This window comes from Lipophrys pholis, assembly GCF_963383615.2.
Source record: "Lipophrys pholis genome assembly, chromosome: 20".
Classification (NCBI taxonomy): domain Eukaryota; kingdom Metazoa; phylum Chordata; class Actinopteri; order Blenniiformes; family Blenniidae; genus Lipophrys; species Lipophrys pholis.
In genome coordinates this window covers 17,249,736-17,272,631 of record NC_137648.1, presented here as the reverse complement: position 1 = coordinate 17,272,631, position 22,896 = coordinate 17,249,736, and the positions used below count along the sequence as shown (strand labels likewise).

The 22,896-nt window shown below is 44.8% G+C and overlaps 1 protein-coding gene across 1 annotated transcript in view; it reads left to right on the top strand.

Annotated features, from left to right (window-relative positions):
* Nucleotides 1-16,369, top strand: part of adarb2 (adenosine deaminase RNA specific B2 (inactive)) — a gene marked incomplete at both ends in the record, with an annotated part of 200,587 nt that extends 184,218 nt beyond the window's left edge. The window contains 4 exons of the mRNA XM_080489089.1: nucleotides 292-460; nucleotides 6,304-6,485; nucleotides 12,441-12,622; nucleotides 16,193-16,369. Of these exons, the coding sequence (XP_080345215.1) occupies nucleotides 292-460; nucleotides 6,304-6,485; nucleotides 12,441-12,622; nucleotides 16,193-16,369 (710 nt within the window). The remainder of the gene's footprint in view (nucleotides 1-291; nucleotides 461-6,303; nucleotides 6,486-12,440; nucleotides 12,623-16,192) is intronic.
* Between the last annotated feature and the right edge of the window lie 6,527 nt (nucleotides 16,370-22,896).

Genomic DNA, 22,896 nt, shown 5'->3' with positions numbered 1-22,896 from the left:
GGTCATTTCTCACACATCGTCCAAGAGGGTCCAAGAGGGTCCAAGAGGGTCCAAGAGGGTCCTGGACTGTAGGTTTAGAACCACTGATGTTTGATATTTAACTCTCGTGTGCGGTAATCCTCTTGTTTTCAGTATTTTGAAACATTCGGGTTGGTAAAAAATTACAAAACCAAAAACGATAAACCAATTTCAGGGTCTACATCATTATACAAGGGAATATAATCTGTTCATTCTCCAAAGCCCAACACTGTTAGATGATTTATGAGTGACGTTGCTGTTGTATTGGTTCAGTACACAGCAGCCGACACCTCATGAGGAAGCACCGGAGTCACCTGCGGACCAAAATCGAGTCGGGCGAGGGGACGGTGCCGGTGCGGTGCCGGGGCGCCGTGCAGACCTGGGACGGCATCCTGCAGGGGGAGCAGCTCATCACCATGTCCTGCACCGACAAGATGACCAGGTCAGCCTCGACACACAAAACGTCTGCTTTCCAAACCTGCTTGTTTTCGGAGTTTCACACCATCAAACTCTCCAGAGTCCCAGCTGGAACGCCACCCATCGATCTAATGCACGCTCCTGTCACACGCTGTGCTGCCTTTGCTGTCTTCTCTTCACATTAATCAGGGTTGACTCGCACTTCTGAAATTGGACTGTTTTTGATGGAAGCACCTTTCAAAAGAAATGCTGAGATTCAGACTTTCTGTTTCTGCGAGTGTCTGGATTAGAGAGGAGACGACGTCACGGTCTGGAATGGTCGTGATTGAAACGTGATCACCATCATAGTTAAACTGAAGTGTAGAAGCAGGTTGGGGAGGATCAGCTGATGTGTGGAGGTGCGTTGCTATGAGCTGTGGTGAGTATTGATTTCTCATATATGACTTGAATAGCTAATCCAATTCTAATGAGTTCGAGGATTAATGGCAGCTTTGTTTTCATCTCTGGATCTGTCGGGCTGAGATGTTAGTCATGCAACCTTTTCCACGCTGTCGTCTGCTGAGCTATCTGCTTACGTCCCCTTTGAATGCGTGCATGTCAGGAGGAAGTTAAATGTTTTCGATAACTCCAGTCCGATTTGATGGACGCTGCTGCGATCACTGACACTTTCTACAGCTTACGGCCTTGAGCCGCCATCGCATCGTCCACATGTTGGCAGGCCAGGGCAGGACAGATGGCGACGCTATATCCGGACAGATTTTCTCTCCCGCCTCTGCTTTTGCACCGTCTCCATGTGTGAAGAGCGGAGGCTTCAGTGCGTACACACTGGGACACCACACAAATACTTATTGAACCTTTGTGTAGCTATAGTCTAAATTTGAAACAACATAAGTGGTGAGAGCAGGATATTATTCAGCGTTGAGAAAACAAATGTGCTTTTAATAATGCTTCTAACACTTAATGTGATAATAACATGAATTTAATGAAACACAAACTATATTCAAATGTGACACATTTTACGAAAATGATTTTTTTTTTAATCAGCTAATAATAATAAGGGCACTTCGAAATATACCCATTTAAAAATAGAGTTAGCTCAGTTCCTTGTCCAGGGTCATGAATGATGGGCCTGGTATACTAATGTGGTGTCAAACATGTGGCCCGCGGGTCAAAACCAGCCCGCAAGATGATCTCACAAAGTGCAGAAGTGAACTAACCACCCTACTCTCAGCAAAATAGCATTGGTTTGTGAAAAGATGCACGCTGAAAGCTGCAGAAGTCTTGTGTTCTGACACTGTGGAAGGATTAAGAAATTCACTTTTTTGAGGCGATTTCTGGCGTTAGCGACGGATTGTGAATTCTGAACTTTTTCTGCATACACAGTTTGTTTTTGGGGTTTTTTTAGCACTGCATCTCAGGAGAAAACTTTGGAGTTGTTGTTATGAATGGTCCAATCAAATCGAGATCAATTTGAGGTGTCTGGATTAACAGTGAGTGTGACATCCGTTTGGTAAAAACAAACAGGAAGCACTGTAGAATGCATGTGACACGCACTGTCCATGAGCAGTTTGTCTGAATAAATATTCAATATGGGGCGTTTTCTCTTATACTGTACTGAGGCCGTGCTAATAGATTCATTTATCACACACGATGTGATCTACATCTCTTCTGTTCTTGTTTTTTTCCTCATCTTTTCAACTTTGTGGCAAATCTTCTCTCTGTTTTTTAAAAAAATATTTGTTGGCTTCCTCCAACAAGTCCATGTTATCAAGTTTTATTCAGCTCTTCATCCCATCCTTGTCCCGACAAAAGCATCAACAGATGCGAACCTCAAAGCCAATCTTTTTGTCTGAGCATGTATTTTGCATTATACTAAGTTTTAGGCTAAATGAGTAAGTTTTACAAAAGTTTTATACAAAAATGACGCACCAGGATAATTGAAGCATGAATTAAATATAAAGATAAATATTTCTACAAATCGAGCAAAAAATAAAGGTTTTGAGGTCCTGCTCATCCTCTCGACTCCAATTATCTCTTTTTAAACAGCATCCTATTATTAAGTCTTCCCACAGAAAACAATTAAAGGAACGTACTTGAACTATTTCATGTGTTGACACTGTTGTTATGTTGCCAATCTTTTATGCAGTCGGTGACAAGAAGTGACCCAATGCAGCTTTTCCTCAGCGTTCCCAACCAAGGGTTAATAATACTTGTTGCACCAGACCAGGTAAAGATGTACCAACAAAATATGGCCAATTAACTGAAGCCCTGTTTATACGACAATGTTTTCAAGTGAAAACTTTTGTTGTGTTTTGGTTGTTGTTGCACGGCAACTTTGCTCAGAGTTACATAGTAGTTTTAGAGTTGAGAGCCACCTGTAGTAGCACTCCGATTTTATCGTCTGTCCATACAAACGTCTGAGAACACGCCATTGTTAATGTTTATAGTGTATTGTTCTCTGTGCGTGTGTGTGGTTTTATTACAAAAACAAACAACAGCACCCACTGGTGGCCCGGCATGCTAACTAGATGGTTTTCAACATTTCTGCAATTTCTGCATAAACCGACATCGTTTTCTGGACGTTGCTGTGTAAACACAAAACTTTTCTCATTCAAAAAAAACAAAAAAAAACGTGTAAACGGAGCCTAAAACATCATTTGTGGCTAATGAATTTAGCTTTCTCCTTCAATAAGTATACGTGTTTAATGTCTTGATCCCTGTTGTTTCTCTTTTAAAAAAAACAACACTTAATCACAAATGCTGTCATTTGTTGTCAAGTTACTAACTTTTTAACATTGTTTTAAGCAGCATTGAAGCTGTCGTAGGTACATTCCAGACTCAACACCAAACTATGAGCGAAACTCTAACGTTTGCACGATCAGTTCTTCGATTATTAAAACATGTTGATGATGTTTAAAATTATTACCTCTAAAAAGTTAAACAAAAAGGACTTCATGAGCCAAAGCACGGAATTACTTCTCTTCGTTTCACTTAAATTAAGTTTAATCTCGACAAAAATGGCCGACGGTACAAGACGACCTTCCCCAGAGCCGTGCTGCCGGCATATCTGAAATCCAGCTGAAGATACTCAACAGTAGTAATTCTTCACTTCCACCCCTGACGCCTTCGTCTCCTGAAATATCTGAAATCAATTTTTAATATAGTCTCTGTTTTTCCGCCATGACTCGGCCTCAACGGGAGCCGGAGCCATGAATTTAGCTTAGTAAGCACTGCGCTGTGCCAACTGAGCCGTACAGGACCACAGCTGAGTGTGAGTGTGTGCGTGTTTGTATGTGTGTGTGTGTGTGTGTGTGTGTGTGTGTGTGTGTGTGTGTGTGTGTGTGTGTGTGTGTGTGTGTGTGTGTGTGTGTGTGTGTGTGTGTGTGTGTGTGTGTGTGTGTGTGTGTGTGTGTGTGTGTGTGTGTGTGCGAGAGACACAAAGAGTAAAATAGAGAAAGCACAAGCGAGAGGTGAACCCTTCTCCTGTGTAGCCGCTGTTAATTTGACCAATTTGATTCAGTTGGCCAGGGCTGGAGATGGTGTGATTAAATCTACCCAGGTCACCAACAGGGGTGAAAGCAATTACTTTACAAAAAAATAGAGTGACGGGGGGGAGGAGTGGAGGTGGGGAAAGAGAAGGGACACCTAGCTTTTCTTCCTTCCCACCATCATCTCCTCTTCCTCTCTCTTTCTCTCTCTCTCTCTCTCTCTCTGCTCCACAGCTTCCTCTTTCTTTCCTCCTTTATCGCTGTAAATGATCGGTGGTCGTCGTTAAAGTGAGTGGGTCACCGAGGGCTAGTTTATCAAGGTCAGGAGTGGAGGGTGGAACTGAGAGGAGCTTAGGACCGCCGACTCAACACACACACACACACAAACACACACACACACTGCTGCAATCTTAAACTGATCCCCTGGATACTCTTTTTGTCCTCTGTCACACTCATTTTGCAGTCTCCCATTACTTTTTTTTTTTTTTTTTAAGTCCGCCCTCACTTCCTGCACTTTATTATAGTTAGTTCAGCTTCAACCAGAGGGGACATTAGGGTGTGGGAGCCACCCGAGGTGACAGTCATCATCGCCTCACCTGATGATCACCGCTTTGTTTTCTTAGGTGGGGCCCCGGCGAAGCTCCCCTTCGCTAATATTTGATTTGAAACCGACAGCTGGATTTAATTGAGGGGCCTAAATGGCTTTCATATAACGATGATGTTCTCCATTCCACTGCAGTTTTATGCAGATGAACACATTACTTTAATGGTTGGCGTTTACTGGGGGAGGGAGGGAACGATGGATGAGGAGAGAGAGAAAGAGGAGGTCTAGCCCCTCTCTCTCTCTGTCTCTCTCTCTCTCTCTCTCTCTCTCTCAGTCACACTCCGGAGCCAGATGGCTGTCTTTTCTTGCATGAGATTAGAAGATGTTTCTGATTCACGGTGTCGCTTTCTGGGTAAATTAATATTTCAGGCTAAACTATTTCTGTTTTGGTAGTGGCTGCGTGCGTTCGTGTGTGCGTGCATGATTTTTTTTTTCCCCCTAAACAAAGCTCCTCCTCTCCTTTTGAGAGGGAAGGACAGATCCTTCTGGCAGATTGCAGGTAAAGTGGAGGCGGGCGAGCGGCCGCCACTTCCTGAGCCCGTTTAGTGATTCCCAGAAAGCTGTTGATGTTAATTGACTGCTTGGCAAGCAAAAGGAGGCGTAATGAGTGATTATTAAGCTGGTGAGGAGAAGGAGGAGGGAAAAAAAAAAACCAAAAAAGTATGAAGAAGAAGAAGAAGCAGCCGCTGTAATTGCATCCATGATAAAGAGACATTGATTAACAAAAAGGACAATGATGTAAAATTAGTGTGTTAATGTGGAGCCTGTGATTGTACTTTGCATAAGTTCATTAGTCCAATGCACCGGAGAGAACGCAGCCCAGGTATGCAGCAGGCCTCCTGTCGCTGTGTGAAGGCTTAGAAAGATAATAAACACAGTAATTATCATTTTCCAGCCATAAATTTGCATCTGCTGGCATAACAGAGAGGAAAGAGGGTGGTGGTAGGTGGTGGTGATGGTGGTAGGTGGTGGTGGTGGTGGTGGTGGAAGATAATGCTAAGTGTTAGGTGGTAGGTGGTGTTGGTGATGTTGGAAGATGATGGTATGTGGTAGATGGTAGGTGGTGGTGGTGGTGGAAGATGATGGTATGTGGCAGATGGTAGGTGGTGGTGGTGGTGGAAGATGATGGTATGTGGCAGATGGTAGGTGGTGGTGGCGGTCGGTGGCTCATGACCAGTTTGTGACTGTACCATCAGTGCAGCGATTTGGTGTTACCTGTGGCTCTCCCTCCAAAAATAGGCGTCAGGTGACGGGAAGTGGACGAAGGCTGAGCTGCAGCCCCGTGCAGTGCATTAACCCCGCTGCCACTGATGAATGCACACATGCTAATGTGTTGTTCCACATAATGAATGTTGATGTACTGACCTTTGGCTGTGTTGTTGTTGGTGATGATGGTTCCTGTCTCTGAGGGAAGAGGATGGGCATTTGTGTGTGTGTGTGTGTGTGTGTGTGTGTGTGTGTGTGTGTGTGTGTGTGTGTGTGTGTGTGTGTGTGTGTGTGTGTGTGTGTGTGTGTGTGTGTGTGTGTGTGTGTGTGTGTGTGTGTGTGTGTGTGTGTGTGTGTGTGTGTGTGTGTTTTGCCAGTCTGTTATTCATCACGTCCCACATCAAGATAATGATCAAATTGTCTCTACCTGTCATCGAAGCTCTCACATCAGTCTCTCTTTTCCTCACCCCTCACCATTTTCCCTCCTGATTCTGTCTCTGTCACCCCCCCCCCCCCAACACATTCTTTGGGCTTCCTTTTTTCACTCCTCCTCTCCTTGCTCCCCGTCAGGTGGAATATCCTGGGCCTGCAGGGGGCGCTGCTGAGCCACTTTGTGGAGCCGTTGTACCTGCACAGTGTGACTGTGGGCAGCCTGCGTCACACGGGGCACCTGAGCCGAGTCCTGAGCCAGCGGCAGGAGCGCCTCGGCCCCCTGCCCCCAACGTACCGACGGAACCAGCCCCTGCTCAGCGGTACGACACGCACACACACACACACACACACACACACACACACACACACACACACACACACACACACACACACACACACACACACACACACACACACACACACACACACACACACACACGTCAAGGTGACTGTGATAAATTACACTTTAAGACTGTTGGACTTGAGGAAGTCTTCACGTCAGAAAGTGACACGGTGAAAGTGTTTGTTGCCGCTGTATGAAGGTCATCCAGCAGGTACCGGAGTGGCTTTCCTTTTCCTTTTCGTCAAGCTTTTTGTAAGTCGCCAGGTTTCTCTGCTCTCCCTTCCGCAAAGGTCACAACTGTCAAAATATTAAAGCTCATAAGAAGTGGAGACCATGTGGGAAAAAAAAAACCTCTGCATAAATACACGTTGAGCGCTGCAAGTTAGTCTTCTGGTCACACAATATCTTTCCAAGGCCCATTTACACAAGACTGATTTCTGTTTTTAACTTCCCTCTGGGATTAATATAGTATTTCAATTCTATTCTATTCTATTACGATGGTAGAGGAAAAGCTTTTGTAGCATTTTGGGTGTCTGTTTACCCAACAATGTGCCTCAGAGTCACTGACAACAAAGCTTTTTGAAAAACGACTCACAAGTTAGAACTTTATGAAAACGTTCATGTAAACGTGAAACTTTTCTGGAACGAAAACCCAAAATAACTAATTTTTCACTTAAAGCAGTGGTTTTAATAGGGAGTAAACAACTTGTGGAATGTAAAATGATGGAATACAAAGGGTGTGTAATTGTAAGTAATAAATATAACCTGAACGCACAGGCGAAAGAGAGAGAGACTGTTTACATGTATGTAAACGTCCATGTTGGCATGTGCAGATCAGTGTACCTGTAATTTGACAATGTAAGAATGACTCACCAAAGGAAACATCGACGCTTCTCATCTTCTAAACCTACAAGGTTAAGATAAAGTTTGATCACCGTGTATGTTCCAGAAAAACAAGGTTGCATGGAGTTTATTCATTTAAGACACACGGCTGTAACCTCCTCGGAGAAAACATGTACATGTCTCAACCTGCTCGTAACATTTCCAGACGTATCTATTCCCTCCTGTTAGATCCGACGGTACTGTGTCGCAAAAAAGTCACGTACATTAAGGGAAACCTGTATACACTCGTCTGCTTCTTCGCTTTTCTGTGAATAAATGTGTCGAAAGCTTCAAAACAGATCACATATATGGAACAACCCCCCCCCCCCCCCCCAAAAAAAAAAAAACACACGCATAACAAACGCAACTCAGTGCCAGCCAGTCAAGCTACAGCTAAGAAGTTGCCTGGCACGTCTGTTCTCGGGGGGGCTCCGCCGAGACCCCGGGCCTCCGTTTGTAGTGAAGATGAATGCTGGAAGAGGATCTGAATGACACCCAGCTTGTAGAGACGGCGTCAGCCATCACTTCCCATCTGGGCCAGCCGCGGCGGTTGAGCGACAGACGAGATGTGGGGCGCGCTCGCTTGCTGGGGATCTCTGATAAGAACAAAGACGGTGACAATCGGTGACAGGGAAAACACATTATATCCTGTCGGATACACACTGCGGATAAGTCCCCAGCAGATGCTTTCTTCAGGTTTTTGGGTGTGCTTCTTGAAGGGCACGCGAGGGGGGAGAGGGGGGCCCCTCTGGGTAAATTCGGCCTGTCTTTATCGGGATTATTAATAGTTCTCTGCGAGAATTTCTCAGGATTAGTCAATGGCATTTTTAAATGGAGTCATTTGACTTGCCCGCAGAGGTCTTTTACTTCCTGCTGCAGTTCATATTTAGGGTTCTGTGCTTTGGTGTCATCCATCAAAAAGCAGAATGTCGGAGTACTTGGAGTAGCAGCAGTCCATCGGAGGGTAGAAGGGTGAAGGAGATGGACACACAGCGGAGATGGCCCTACACTGAATCAATGTAATCACAGCTCTCATCAGACAGCCATTCAGTCTGAAGGGAGCTCGGACAGATAGAGCGAGAGAGAGACGGGCTGAGGGAAGACAGAACGCCTCTTGCATTCAGATGTCCCCACCGCCATGTCCTCTACCGTCCTTCCACCGGCTCCGATGCGCTCCCCAGCTATTGTGAGTCCAGGGTGATTTTTAAAAGGACCCCCCCCCCCCCCCCCCCCCCCCACACACACACACACACACACACACACACACTTAGAGGAAGATACTCCCGGGCATCGTGGAGCCCCCGCTCTTATCGCGCGCCGCCAAAGCAGCTCCACCTGGACCCCGAGGGCCGAACGCGTCGATGGGCCGAGTCGTCCTTCACTGTCGCCCTGCCGCCGCTCGAGGAGCAGACTGACAGGACGCCGGTGTTTTTTTGGGGGGGGAATGTGAGGCATCAGGACAGACGCAGATAAAGGAAACAACAGCCGGCTTCAAGCTTATTTCCCAGCTGCTGTCTTCACTTTTCATGTGTCCAGATGTGATAATAAGCTGGTCTGCAGATCACTACGCAGCAGTTGATTGTTACATCCATATTCACTATAAACACATTCACCTGTTTCCACGACAATGTTTCATGTGACGACACCTAATCCATTTAAAAAAAAGTGTTGCGTTTACACCGCAGCAGCGGACCCACTGACAACGATGTAGTTAGTATGCCAGGCCACGGGAGGGCGCTGTTGCTTCTTTTGTTATTGAAACCACACAGATGTGTGCAGAGAACAATACGCTGTAAATGTGAGCAAAACCAAGAGAACCCAACATTGTTATAGACAGACAATGAATCGGATGCTATCGGGGGTGAGTCTCAACTATTAATTTATATATATACGTATAAGGACGATGAAACTAGAGTACGGACCGTGAGTCATACCACTATGGGGGCCGCCATGTTTATTTACTGGCACTTGAGCAGAAGGAACTATTTACCCTGGGGGGGGCAGCGCAATAACACTGATCCATAGTCTCTGGCAGTCTCTGCAGGGGGGAATCACACCTGTGAAAGAAAACTTCCACCTTGGGAGCCGGTATATAAAAAAAAAAAGTCATGGATGCAGTAGATCTGAACACCGCTGTCGCGTAAACGGACCCCAAAAAAATTAAGAAAGTTTTGTACACAACTATTTTTATAATCGATTAAATCGATGAGTTGTTTCAGCCCTTGTTGGTTGTGTTTGTGATGATACTCGTATGAGTTCATGTAAAGAATTGAGGTTATCAGATAAAATATCAATGACGCCTGTCCCGTGACCACAGACGCCTTTTCAGTGCAATTCTGCTTTCACAACTAAAACTTGTGTGGATCTAAAATCACAGCTGTACAAGCCTGACCTGAATGTCACGTTATAAACCCAGGAAACTGAAAAAGTTGACAATTAACAGAAACAACAAACTGATAACCAACAGAGATTTAAACCAGCAACCTTTCATTCTCTGCCATCAAGCCAGACGGTGTGGAAGTCCCGCTCCGCCGCTCCGTCCTCTGGAGGAGCGCCTCGGAGAGGCCTGCAGCCATGCGGCGATGCGGCGATGCAGGAGGGATGCGGCGTGAAAAACACGAACACGCAGCAGCTGCGGGACATGTGCGCTCGAACAGCCACGAATCCCACAACCCAGTGCTCTAATTCTGCCTCTTTCATGTCTGCCAAACACTTCCCAGAAGAGGAATTGATCAAGTCTTCAATGAAGGGAAAATCAAATTGGCTATTACAGAAACAGACGAGTCAGAGCCATTGAAGGGATGAAATGAGCCATGAATGGAGCGAGGGGAAGAAGGAAGGAGGCAGGATGGATGGATGGATGGGGGGGGGGGGCTTTTGTTCAAAGAGGTGCGTCTGCACAGGAGAGAGGAGATGGGTAATAAGAGACTTGGAGAATTGTTACTGTGGCAGGCAATTCATTCCAGTTCTAGGGAGCAACAGAAAGGACGAGGTGAGAAGCGGTGAATGGGGGAGAGTGCAGACGGGGGGAAATGAGCGGTGGGGAAGGTGGCGAGATGATCTGCAGGCATGTATTGTGGTATTGTAGATCAGGTATTGTATTATAACAAGCCATCTGTCAGCCGATGAGATCAGAGGCGGCTGTTGTTCAGCCGTCACTTCGCGCGCTGGAGGTGCCTGGATGTCACATAAATAAGTGTGCTGGAAGTGGATCTGCTCCTTTTGAAGGCAGTTTTACAGGTTTACTGTGGAGAACACGCGCTCAGACACGTTCTGCAAATACCCACTGACACTGGTACAGTCGTCATTTTGGAGTCACTACCGTTTGTTGTTCTTTATTAGTGTCTGCTTCGCATCTGAACATTGTAGAATAACATAAAGGAGCGTTCTGTCTTTAATTACACTCTGGTTAATCTCAAATGCAAAGCACAAAAATGAAAGGAACAGTTAGAGATCCTCTGTGAAGTGAAAGTGATCGTTTCTGCGTTGTCGTTTCGGAAAAGTTTTATTTGTATTATCTTTTCAGTTGCTCCAAGCACCGTTGTCGTGTAAACGCAATGAAAGCTTTCACTGAAAAACATTGTGTAAATGGGGCCCGAACCTTAACCCAGTGTAATGGAGAGGGCTGAGTTGTTTTGAGTCTTGATGTCAGACAAAGTAAGTCAAACCTTCAAATTCTAACCAGTAAAAGTTTATCACAAATGTATTTTGCAGCTTTCTTTACTCGGTGAGACACAGAGGTCTGCAATCTTTATGACCGACTCAGCCGTTTTCACAATTTTCCACCCCCCCAAAAATTGCCGCAAAACATGTGAGATTGAAAGGAAAAAAAAAAAAAAACACACATTGCTTTAAATACTCTAGTAGACTTTGCATTCATGAAGTGTCACAGGTACGATTTCGATATATTTGATTCTAATTTTATCTTTTCTAGTTTTTTCATGTATTTTTCTGGATTAGTCATATTTTAGCCTCTATAGCTATTTTAGCTGTTTATAGCAACTCTGTTAGATAGTTAGAGCAGTTTTAACTGTTCCTTTTGTTTTACCCTCCCTTTAACTTCCTTTTTCCAATTTTCTTTCTTTTTTCCCTTTTTTTCTCCTTTTTTTTCCTCTTTCCCACCAAAGTGATTTTAGTCACATCAATTTGACGATTTTCGGCGAAACATAATTTTTTTGGTGGAACGCAAAGTAGATATAATTGAAAGCAAAATGTTTATTTGCATTACATGTTCTGAAAGCTTCAGGGAGCCGCTACAGACGAGCCACGACATTTTTTCCTAAAGCTTCGGGCTTTTACATCACTTTGTTTTACTCACCCAACATTTTTTGCCCCGAGCCCTCGCTGGCGTCTTGCACCGCTGTCAGCTCCGTTTCCTCCACAGTGCCGCCACCTCCGCCAACACCTGCTCTCCAAACGCCGACCAGCGACTTCTCTATATAGAATCCAACGTGACCGGCACTCACCTCCACTTCGCTTCTCCCTTTTTCTTTCCTCTGCTTTGCTGTGCTTTTTCTTTCCCGGGGGGGGGGGGGGGGGGGGGGGGGGGGGGGTCGGAGGGCAGAGGGAAGTGACAGTCCACTGTAGGCAGCACTTGATCTTTGTGGCTGGAGATGCTATTTACAGCTTATACTGCTGGCAACACTCGGACATAACTTCAGGGACGCAGGAGCAAATCAGCACTCGTATAATGGCAGGAACATATTTCATACCTGCTGGATAGGCCTCTCTGTCCAACCCTCCGCCTCTGAGGCTGGATCAGAGCATCACATAAACAGCCATGCAGTTTCGAGTTGTTTTTTTATTTATTTATTTATTTTTTTGCAGCGCTGCAAAACTTTATGATCGCCATTAGCCTCAGGGAGAGAGAGCGAGGCGAGGGTGAAGGAAGGTTAAACGAAACAACAAGGATAAAACACACAGTTGCAAATGTATACTCACAAGTGCATTATGTTTTTAAGACACTTGTGAAATGTTTGCTTTCTTTTTTTTTTTTTTGGGCACCTCACATGTAATGAAGAACTTTCCCGACCTCCGTCTCCCCCCGTAGGGCTGAGCAGCACCGAGTACCAGCAGCCGGGGAAGGCCTCGTGTGTGAGCGTCAACTGGACGCTGGGCGACGCCCAGCTGGAGGTGGTCAACACGGCGACGGGGCGGCGGCGTGACTCAGGGACTCCCTCGCGTCTCTGCAAGCACGCCCTGTTCACCCGCTGGAACAGGCTGTACCGCAAGGTGAGGACTGAACATCAAGAATCCATAAATCTGCCGGTTTCATCCCCGTCAAGCCAGTTTATTAATCAAAAATGTCCTTGTGTGAAACGCTCAAGCCCTGATTTGCCTCCGATGGTGGATGAAGGCGTTGCATGGCGTGTGCGTGAATGGGTGGAAACGACACGTCGAGTCTATCAGGAGACTCCAGACCCAACGAGTCAGAGATGAACACCAGCAAGACTAAACTTTCTTTTAGTTTTCTGTCGAATGCTCTATTGAACATGTGAAAACACATCGTTCCACGTTTAGAAAACGGAGCCAGTTTACACGGGAACAGCAGAAAGGCTGAAAATTATGTTGTTTTCATGTAGGTGCCGCTCGTGGGCGCTGTTGGTTGTTTTTGTAATGAAACCACGCACAGACGTGCAGCAGAGAACAATATGCTGTAAACAATAACAATGGGACTGCACAGACATTCGTATGGTCAGACGATGAAGTTGGATTGTTATTACGGTGACTGTCAACTATAAAACTACCAAGTCCCAGGGTACTATAGACTATGACACGGTGGAGGCCGCCATTGTTGTTTTTGTCCTTCTACTGAGCATGTGCAATAGCACGGTTTCAGAAAAGTTGCGTTTTCCGAAGTCTACACAGAGACGGGGTCGGAGCATTTTCGAAAAGTAAACAGCCCCCCAAACTTTTTTTTGGTTTCCACTTGAAAACATTGTTGTGTAAACAAGGCGTTCATCATCTTTGTCTCTTTAAACTGCCCTCTTCTTCAAAGCACACATATTTATCAATTGCCTCGTGGTCCTGCTTTTTTCTGTGAATTTAGGAAATGACCATATAAGGAAATCCAACATCATCTCATCTAAACCAAGCATCCGCATTCTTGAGGAGATATATAAGATATGATGCACTCCCTTTGTTGTCTTACAACATATTAACTTATATAATTATATAAGTTAATACACTCGAAGTAACACACTGTAGTTCAGCTCATCCTCACTCAGGGTGGAGTATAGGTGAATTTAACATCCGTTTATCATTCATAGTGAGGTACTTCACATTCACTTACATTCTGCCTCTCTGCACTCCTGACGGAGGAGGCTGCAGACGATTGTTGTATTTTACACTCTTTCACAGACAGAGTGACAACATGAGCTCATAATACAAGATTTGCAGTTGAGTTTTTTGTTTTTTGTTTTGTTTAAGTCACCACTTCACTACAGGAGACCTCCACAAACAAAGTTGAGATAATTAAAGTTGATGGCCATAACACGGAGTGACGGCGGTATCACAGAGTGTAATTATACGGGTGATCCCAGTGCGCCTGTGAGGAGGAAACGTGAAATGGAAGGAAACGGCAAGAAAACTGACAGAACCTGTGACTCATCTCCCTCCACGAGCTTCTTCTCTCGCTGCAGACACTTCCCCGTTCACACCACGATTTAACCAAGAAAAGTAAATGGAACTCGGTGATTGTCAGTGCTATTAATTGCATTGTTCCCCCCACTTGTTTCGACATGTGGAAATGTCCGCTGTGGATGAAGTCCTGCTAATTAAAAGTTAATTAAAAAGAAGACCTTCTGGGTTGTATCTTTAACTTGCTGCAAAATACATGATGTTGTCCTGTTTAATTAATATAAGGCTGTGGAATAATCCCATTTAATTTAGATAAATGGTTCACTTATTTGTACCCCTGCAAAAAAAAACAAAAGAACAACTAAAACCGTCCACTCTTTATTCAAGTCTGAGCGGATCATCATATCATCATCAGCTGATGAACAAAGCTTGCCCTTATTCAAAAGATGATGGGGTGGAGTGTGCTGAGGTCATTTATAAATAATCTGAAACCAGCAAATGAAAAAAAAACTGAAAATTGAAAGAAATATATCATTACTAAATTGCTTGAAAATTGTGCTCTGATGATAGATAGATAAATAAATAAATGAATATAGGGTGTATAAAGGATTCACATTAGCAGAATGTAATTACAATAAAAACAAACAAACATGTAAATCAATAAACTGCAATGTCTTCAATAACGATAGAAACACTGGATCGAATGTGTGCGTAAGTATCTAGTGCGCTCGTGTGCCGGTGCAATGATCTCCTCGCATCAGCTCTATTCAAAGAGTGTATACGTCGGTAGAATATTAGAATATGCAAACACAGAACAATAAAACGTCTTAAATGCCTTTATGTAAAAACAATATAAACATACAATAGAGAAAAGCTTTCTTAGGAGACTAAACCCACATTACAAGCCATTGTTCATCAACGGTATTTGAGCATTGAACCTACAATCGCTGCCGACATGCAAATACTGGAACTAAGTCCTCCAGATCCAAAGGCCTTTGCAGATTAAGGGGCAATTGAGGGTCACCAATTGGCCTCGAATCCGTGCAAACCTTCATGCAACCCCCATTAATCTTTCTATTGCTCGATCCAAGTAGCTTCATTCTGTTGGCCAATATAACATGTCGGATCATGAATATCAAACTTAATCTTTCTAATCGGATGTCCATGAAGAGCATTAAAAACAAGGAGAGTGTCACATCCAGTGGCCAAGATAATGCACTGTCAGCAAACTGAGGCAAAGCATGACATTATATCTCCCTGACACTGAATCAGCGCCGAGCAAGTCAAAGACCTTCAAAGACTCTCATCGCCCCACTACTGTCCTTCAAATGCTCGCTCATAAAGGTCTTCATCATGAGTGTGGCGTTAAATGATCTTCTCTAAACCTGGAGAACGTATTCAGATGCAACGTTTGTGTCCATCCAACCTCTCTACCTCACGTTATCATTAATCCTGCTATGGCTGAGGTGGAGACGGCACACATAAAAATGGCTGCTCGTCAGATGAAACCAACTTTGACCGAACGGGAAATCTGCAGACGCTCGAACAGACAAACGGTCTCCTCGCCACCGCTGACAAACGCCTCAACCTGGCAACATCTGCCCTCGTCGCGGCGTACCCGGGAGCGCCAGCGCGGATCTTCTCTCCTCGACGCACTTTGAGTTCCATTCGGAAACTTTACGTAACAGACGCCGGCTGCATCGGCAAACGGCGGCGCCGTTAAAGCATAATGACTATAAAACCATAATTATTTGGAAAAGTACTCGAGGAGGCCCCCGCCCTAAGTGCTCCCCGCACGCCGTATAGACGGGCCACGCAAGAGCAGTCGCACTAATCTCCAGAAGAAACTTTTGCTCTCTCTCTCTCCTCCTCCTCTCTCTCTCTCTCTCTCTCTCTCTCGCTCCTCTCTTGTCTCTCCTCCGATCTTCATTGTTTCCCCCTCGCGACAATAGGAATGCACAAAAAGCACAGAGAATGTTCAATTGCTTGTGAAATTTAAATGGGGAGATTACACAGCTGTTGAAGCCCCCCCCATCCCCCCTCCTCCCAACCCCACCCCACCCAAATGCATTTGTGCCGGCTCATTCGTTTTGTTTTGCTCGCTCCTCTTCTTCTTCTTTTGCCCCCCCCATAAACCTTTTGCCCTCTTTTGCCCCAACTTTACCTCCCTTTTATCTCACTAACTGATTCTCTGTTTTCTCTCTCTCTCTTTTGCTCGTCCAGTTGGGGATCCACGTGTCTGACTCGGCCGACCGCCAGATCATGTACTGCGAGGCCAAGATGGCGGCTCGTCCGTACCAGACAGCCAAGCAGCAGTGGTTCAAATCCCTGCAGGAGACGGGCCTCGGCACCTGGGTCAAGAAACCACCGGAGCAGGAACAGTTCCTGCTGTCGGTTTGAGGAGCAGTGTGTGTGTGTCTGTGTGTGTGTGTGTGTGTGTGTGTGTGTGTGTGTGTGTGTGTGTGTGTTTAACCTTTATTTTTTTATAAAAACACTCCATTATTCACACCCTCATACCTTTTGCAGGGTAACGCCATCACCCCACCTGTGTGTGTGTGTGTGTGTGTGTGTGTGTGTGTGTGTGTGTGTGTGTGTGTGTGTGTGTGTGTGTGTGTGTGTGTGTGTGTGTGTGTGTGTGTGTGTGTGTGTGTGTGTGTGTGTGTGTGTGTGTGTGTGTGTGTGTGTGTTTCATTCCAGATCCTCCACTCAGGCCCCGTTCGCACGTTTTCAAGTGAAAAAGCAAAAGTTTCATTGTGCCACTGAAAATGCGATTTTTTGAAAACGGCTCCCAACTCTGTCGTCATGGAAACGTCGAAAAAGCAACTATTTGTAAACACTCTGGCTCGGTGTCCACTACGTAGTAAATAGTTCTTCTTCACATGCTCAGTAGACGGACAATAAGAACAATGTTTGTCTCCAGAGTGTCAAGGCTCCCAGCGCTTATTCTCCTGGGACTTGGTAGTTTTATTTTGACAGTCACCATAGTAACAATCCAACTTGGTCATCTGTCCACTAGAATGTCTGTGTACTCCCATTGTTAATGTGCGTCGCATGTTGTAATCTGAGTGTGGTTTCATTACAAAAACAATCAACAGCACCCACTAGTGGCCCTAAATTATGACTACATGATTTCTCAGCATTTCTGCCGTTTCCGTGTAAACGGGCGTCGTCCTCAAGATGTTGCAGAACTTTTCTGAAAGGAAAGCTCAGTAACGACGCTTCTCCACTTGAAAACAGGGCCTCGGTCAGAGAAAGTGTGGAAGGTGAGCTGAGAAGAAAGGAGACCCGGAAAGATGGACGACACAGGTTTAAGCAAACACCCTCCTAAATACCCAAACCACCACCCCCACCTCCGCCTCCGTTCTGTGCCTGTCAAGGAAGGGCGGGGTAACCTTGAGCAGAATGAAAGGCAGCCGCTATCTTGTCATCAGCTATTTCCGGGCCCCAAGGCTCCCGCTGAGGAGCCGAGCCACGGGGGAGAGAGAGAGAGAGAGAGAGAGAGAGAGAGAGAGAGAGACAGAGAGGGAGAGAGAGAGAGAGAGAGACAGAGAGAGAGAGACAGAGAGAGAGAGACAGAGAGAGAGAGAGAGAGAGGCTGTCCCTCTCTTTTCCCTCTTCACTCCCTCTTTCTCCATCAGCCGTCACCCTGACAGGGCTGGTAATTGGACGTGGACCCCGCTCTCTCTCTCTCTCTCTCTCTCTCTCTCTCTCTCTCTCTCTCTCTCTCTCTCTCTCTCTCTCTCCAGCCATCCATCGTCCTTCTCTTTAACTCACCCCTCTTTTCACCCTCCGTCACCCCCTCCTCCCACACGTTGCCTTTCAAGCGTGGCAGAGTAACACGACACGACGACAGGTTAATACACCCTTTCTTTCTTTTTTTTTCAATCCTTACGTCAGTGGCTGGAGAGAAGGCGAGGTACATAAACGCAGCCATTACAGTCCATGTGGAGGTGATGATGGAAGGAGAGGGAGTTGTTCATCTCTCTCTCTCTCGCTCTCTCTCGCTCTCTGTTTCTGTCTTTTGACCTGAATGACCTCAGCGATTCCTCGCCGTCCCGGTCGGTTCCCGCGCTCTCCAATAACACGTTTCCATCATCCCTCATTAGCGAGGGCCTCGCCGAAACCGATCGACTCGCGTCGCAGTCGTGCGGTCCACGGCCACCCTCAACCCCGCCCGTCTCGACTTCATGTCCGACGCCGCCCCGCCGCCGCCATGTAAATGTGCACCCCACGCCGTTCTGCGTCTGTCTGGTGGCCACGGACTCCGTGTGTGTGTGTGTGATTTCTCCATGCGGATCCGTGTTTGTCCTCATTGTTACCATGACTGTGTTGTTGTGTCATTGCTGTGCTCTCTCCAGGCAGCCGCTCAGCAGGAACGTGGAAGTAGTGAGAGTGACATCTAGTGGTTTCCGCTGGGATCTTACCTCTCCCGGCCGCAGTGAGGCTTCAGTGCAACCGCCTGTTAGACTCATCAACTCATGTTTTTTAAGGAAGTGATGGCAACCGGTGCATTTACACAAACCTCTGAGCGTTTCATTTCTGTGATCACTACGACGACACCAGATTCAACTGTCTGATCGAGAACTTGAAGTGTAATCTGATTACAGGCGACAAATGTGTTTCTTAGTGATCATATGAATGGCTCGACGCCTCTAAATCAACAAAAAATATGAATGAACCCTTGTTTAAATATTTGGAAATGGAGGAATTCAAACCTCAGATATTGTTGTAAAATATTTTACCTCAAAATCCCAACTGAATATTATTTATGTCATAAAAAATATTTAGCAAAGTGTTAAAAATGACTTCATGACTTCAGTTATTTAACTTATTTCTCAAAACAAATCTCAAAATAAGATCAAATTATCTCTGGATGTCCTCCAAAAAGCTTTTTTCTTCAGAAAAATTCAACTTAAAAAGGGTTGTTATGAAGAAACAAGAAAAAAGCTGAAGTGATTAAATACCATTATTTGTCCCATAAAGGGACAATTGACTCAGATTGACATGAATCCTGACGGTTTCTTCACCTGAGAAACCGTCAAATTCAAACCAGCAAGATTAACAGGCCCAAACATGTGAAATATCACGCAATAAAAAATGAAAACTGAATTACAAAATGTGTTTTTATTTGACCCTACACCTCATGCAACCAATCAGCTACTCTATTACACCTCCAGAAAACTAACTCACCAGTCCTCCCATGCTGGATTTATAGCTCCAGGGGTTAAAACCTGTAGCTTTGATTTATATCCAAGTGGCAGATTTCAGCTATTAATTTCACCTCCGCAATGCAGAACGCATGTGTTGTTATGATTAGGCTGCCTGGCACTCTCTGTTCCCCACTGTGGCCGTGTTTACATCCCCTCATCAAGATTAATAGCACTCGAGCTGCTCCGAGGTAACTCTTAAAGGTAATTCCAGATTCATTAAAAGCTGGCTGCCTACGCGCAGGATGCCGGTTTATTCCTTCATACATTCATAATTCCACTGTCACTTATTAGACGACCACTGAGGGTTTGAAACGTCGCCTTCACTTTAAACTGGCTTCAGATATTTGGCCATAAAGGTATTTACAGTACAAACGCAAACACAAAAGGAAACGTTTCTACACATAACTCTCATGAACTTATGTGTTTTTGACCTTTTTTTGGCTCCAGAGCTCATATTAGTAAAGAAAGCCCTCCCACCACCCTGAACAGGATATAAGCAGTATAGAAGACGGACAAATAAAAACCCTAATAAGACTTTTGACGGGATGAAAGTCTATATTTTTGCTAAAAATCAAACAATTACTCCATAAAATGACTCCAATCTCAACATGAAGCCAATTTTATTGAAAACTTCTGCTGCAAAATAAGTGAAATGTCCACACACACAAAACAAAATCCTCAAATCTGCTTGAAATGCTCAGAGTTTGTGTGTCAGTGCTCAGCGATTGTTGCAGGTTTTCTTCATGCTGGTTTTGTTGTCGCCCATATCAGCATTGACCATCGCCATGTTTTCAAACGGCCGTCAGCATCACACAGATTTCACATCTTTATTTTGGGAAATAATAAATATAAGGCATGTCTGAATGGCAATATTGTATCAAAAAGTGTACATATGTACAAAAAAAACAAAACAAAAAGAAAACCGAACCACGTGTATAAAAGATGTTGAAGATGTGACAGAGATCCTCAAATGTCTAATTATGATGTAAATTAAAGTATATTAAGACTTGCTGCTAAGATCTGTAAATTGCACTTCAGTGACAAATTAAAAAAAAGTGAATGTTTGTACTGTATATGTGAATAAAAAAAACACAAAATCTTGTAATTTTATTTGGCCTTGCTCGTCTTTTTTGATTCATCACTGAGCTGGAATGGTGAACCGTGTCCAGTTTGTCATCATCGCCATTCTGAGTGATTTTATGACCCCCCCCCCACCACCACCACCACCACCACCACCTCTCCCCAGGTGGATCCAGGCAATTTCTTAAAGAGGCCTCCTCTGCTGCTTCCCGGGGGAAATCCAGGGAGAAATGGTTATCTCTGTTAGGCTCGCTGGCAGGTGTCCGACACACCAGCCACCAAATTAGCTGGAGGGAAGAACCGAGCCAGGAAGGAGAAGAGGAAGAGGAAGAGGAGGAGGAGGAGGAGGAGGAGGAGGAGGAGGAGGGAGAAGGTCCCACCCCCACCCCACCCCGAGGCCACAGAGTTGGCTGTGTGTTCCACAATAAACATCATAATTGACAATTTGCTGCGGCGGCTGGTCACGGCCAACCGACTCCAATCTAATGGCCGAGGACAGACGGGGGGGGGGGGGGGGGGGGGGGGGGGGGGGGGGGGGTCGGGGGACACACACGTCCTCAGGTCTATTCTGGAGTCGCAGCTTCCTGAGAACTGGAGTGCGACACTGTGAGGTCACATCACCACGCCACACGACGTGTGGGTCTGAGGGAGTCATTTACAGCCATCCCATTGGCTTCTGGGCCTCCGGGGGAGTGTTGGACTCACCGGGCCTGTCGGATCTTTTATGATTTGTAAAGTTTTATTAGTGTTGGGACGAATAATAATAATCATTCGTCTACTTGCCAACTAATCGTTGACTAACGGATAGTCGAAGTTTAAATCTAAGCAGTGAAGCTCAAAAATGTACTTTATTTAAAGAACAAAGCTGCTGAATTGCATACGCAAGAAGAGAATATCCAAAACATTCTATTGTGAATCAATCCCACGATAGAAACATGTACATTAACTTCTCTCTGTAAAACAAATAAGCCATAAACACGCATCAGCTAATTAATTATGAGAAAGGTTGTTTTTTTCCCTGGAAAAACTATGTTAAATAAATTAAAATTAGTCGTCACAACCCAGAAAGATTGGTTTATGGTTTTGGACTGGCATAAATGAGGCACGTAATCAATAGAGTGAACATTCTCACAAGTCGTAGTTCAATTCATAGATTTAAGTAGAATAATATCAGTTGAACTATGGAACACTTTTATATGTTAATCAGGGGTTTCTTTAAAGACAAATGATCTCTATCTGTATTTACAGCTATGTAACAGTGTTTTTAAAAAAGTGAATAAAGCTCAAAATCCTTATAATATTTTTTATTTTCTTTCATTAGGAACGCTGCACATGGTATTGCACAACAAATCATGAAGAAAAAAGTATCAATATTTAATTACTTTACAGAATATGAAGGAAAAGGTGATATTTCTGTGTTCAAAAAATTAGCAGTCGGCATTTCTCATTACAAACTCAAATATTTACTAAATAAACTGAAAAGATATTAACATTTAGCAATCCTGACAATTACTTAACTAATATTTCGTTGAATAACCCCTGTTTTTGATAACTGCTACACATCTGTGCTGCATGGAGTCAACCAACCTCTGCCACCTCTGAACAGGTATGCCAGCCCAGGAAGATTGGACAACCTTCCACAATTCCTCTGTATTTTGGGGTTTTGCCTCAGAAACAGCAAATTTTATGTCACACCACAAGTGCTCAATTGGATTAAGGTCCGGGGATTGGGCTGGCCACTCCATAACCTCAATTTTGTTGGTCTGGAACCAAGCTTACTGGTTTGTTTGGGGTCATTGTCCTGTTGAAACACCAATTTCAGGGGCATTTCCCATTCGGCATAAGGCAGCATGACCTCCTCAAGTATTGTGATGTATCCAAATTGATCCATGATCCCTGGTATGCGATATAAAGGCCCGACACCATGGTAAGAGAAACAGCCCCATATCATGATGCTTGCACCACCATGCTTCACGGTCTTCAGAGTGTGCTCTGGCTTGTATTCAGTGTTTGGGGGTCGTCTGACAAACTGTCTGCGGCCCTTGGATCCAAAAAGAACAATCTTAGTCCACAAAATGTTTCTCCATTTCTCTAGAGGCCAGTCGACATGATGTTTGGCAAATGCAATCCTCTTCAGCACATGTCTTGTTTGCAACAGTGGGACTTTGCGGGGGCTTCTTGCTGGTAGATTAGCCTCACATAAGCGTCTTCTAATTGTCACAGCACTCACAGGTAATTTCAGACCGTCTCTGATCTCCCTGGAGCAGACCCTTGGCTTAGTCTTTGCCATTCTGACTATCCTTCGGTCCATTCGAATGGTAGTCTTCCATTTTCTTCCACGTCTCTCTGGTTTGTCTTTCCATTTTAAAGCATTGGAGATCATTTTAGCTGAGCAGCCGATCATTTCCTGCACTTTATTATACGTCTTCCCCTCTCCAATCAACTTTTTAATCAAAGCACGCTTTTCTTCTGAACAATGTTTGGCACGACCCATCTTTCATCAGTTTTCACAGAGAATTGCATGCACAACATGTGCTGGCTTCATCCTTAAATAAGGGCAACCTGATTGACACCCGTTTCTTTCACATAATGAATGATCTCACTGATTGAACTCCACACTGCTATTTTTTGGAACAC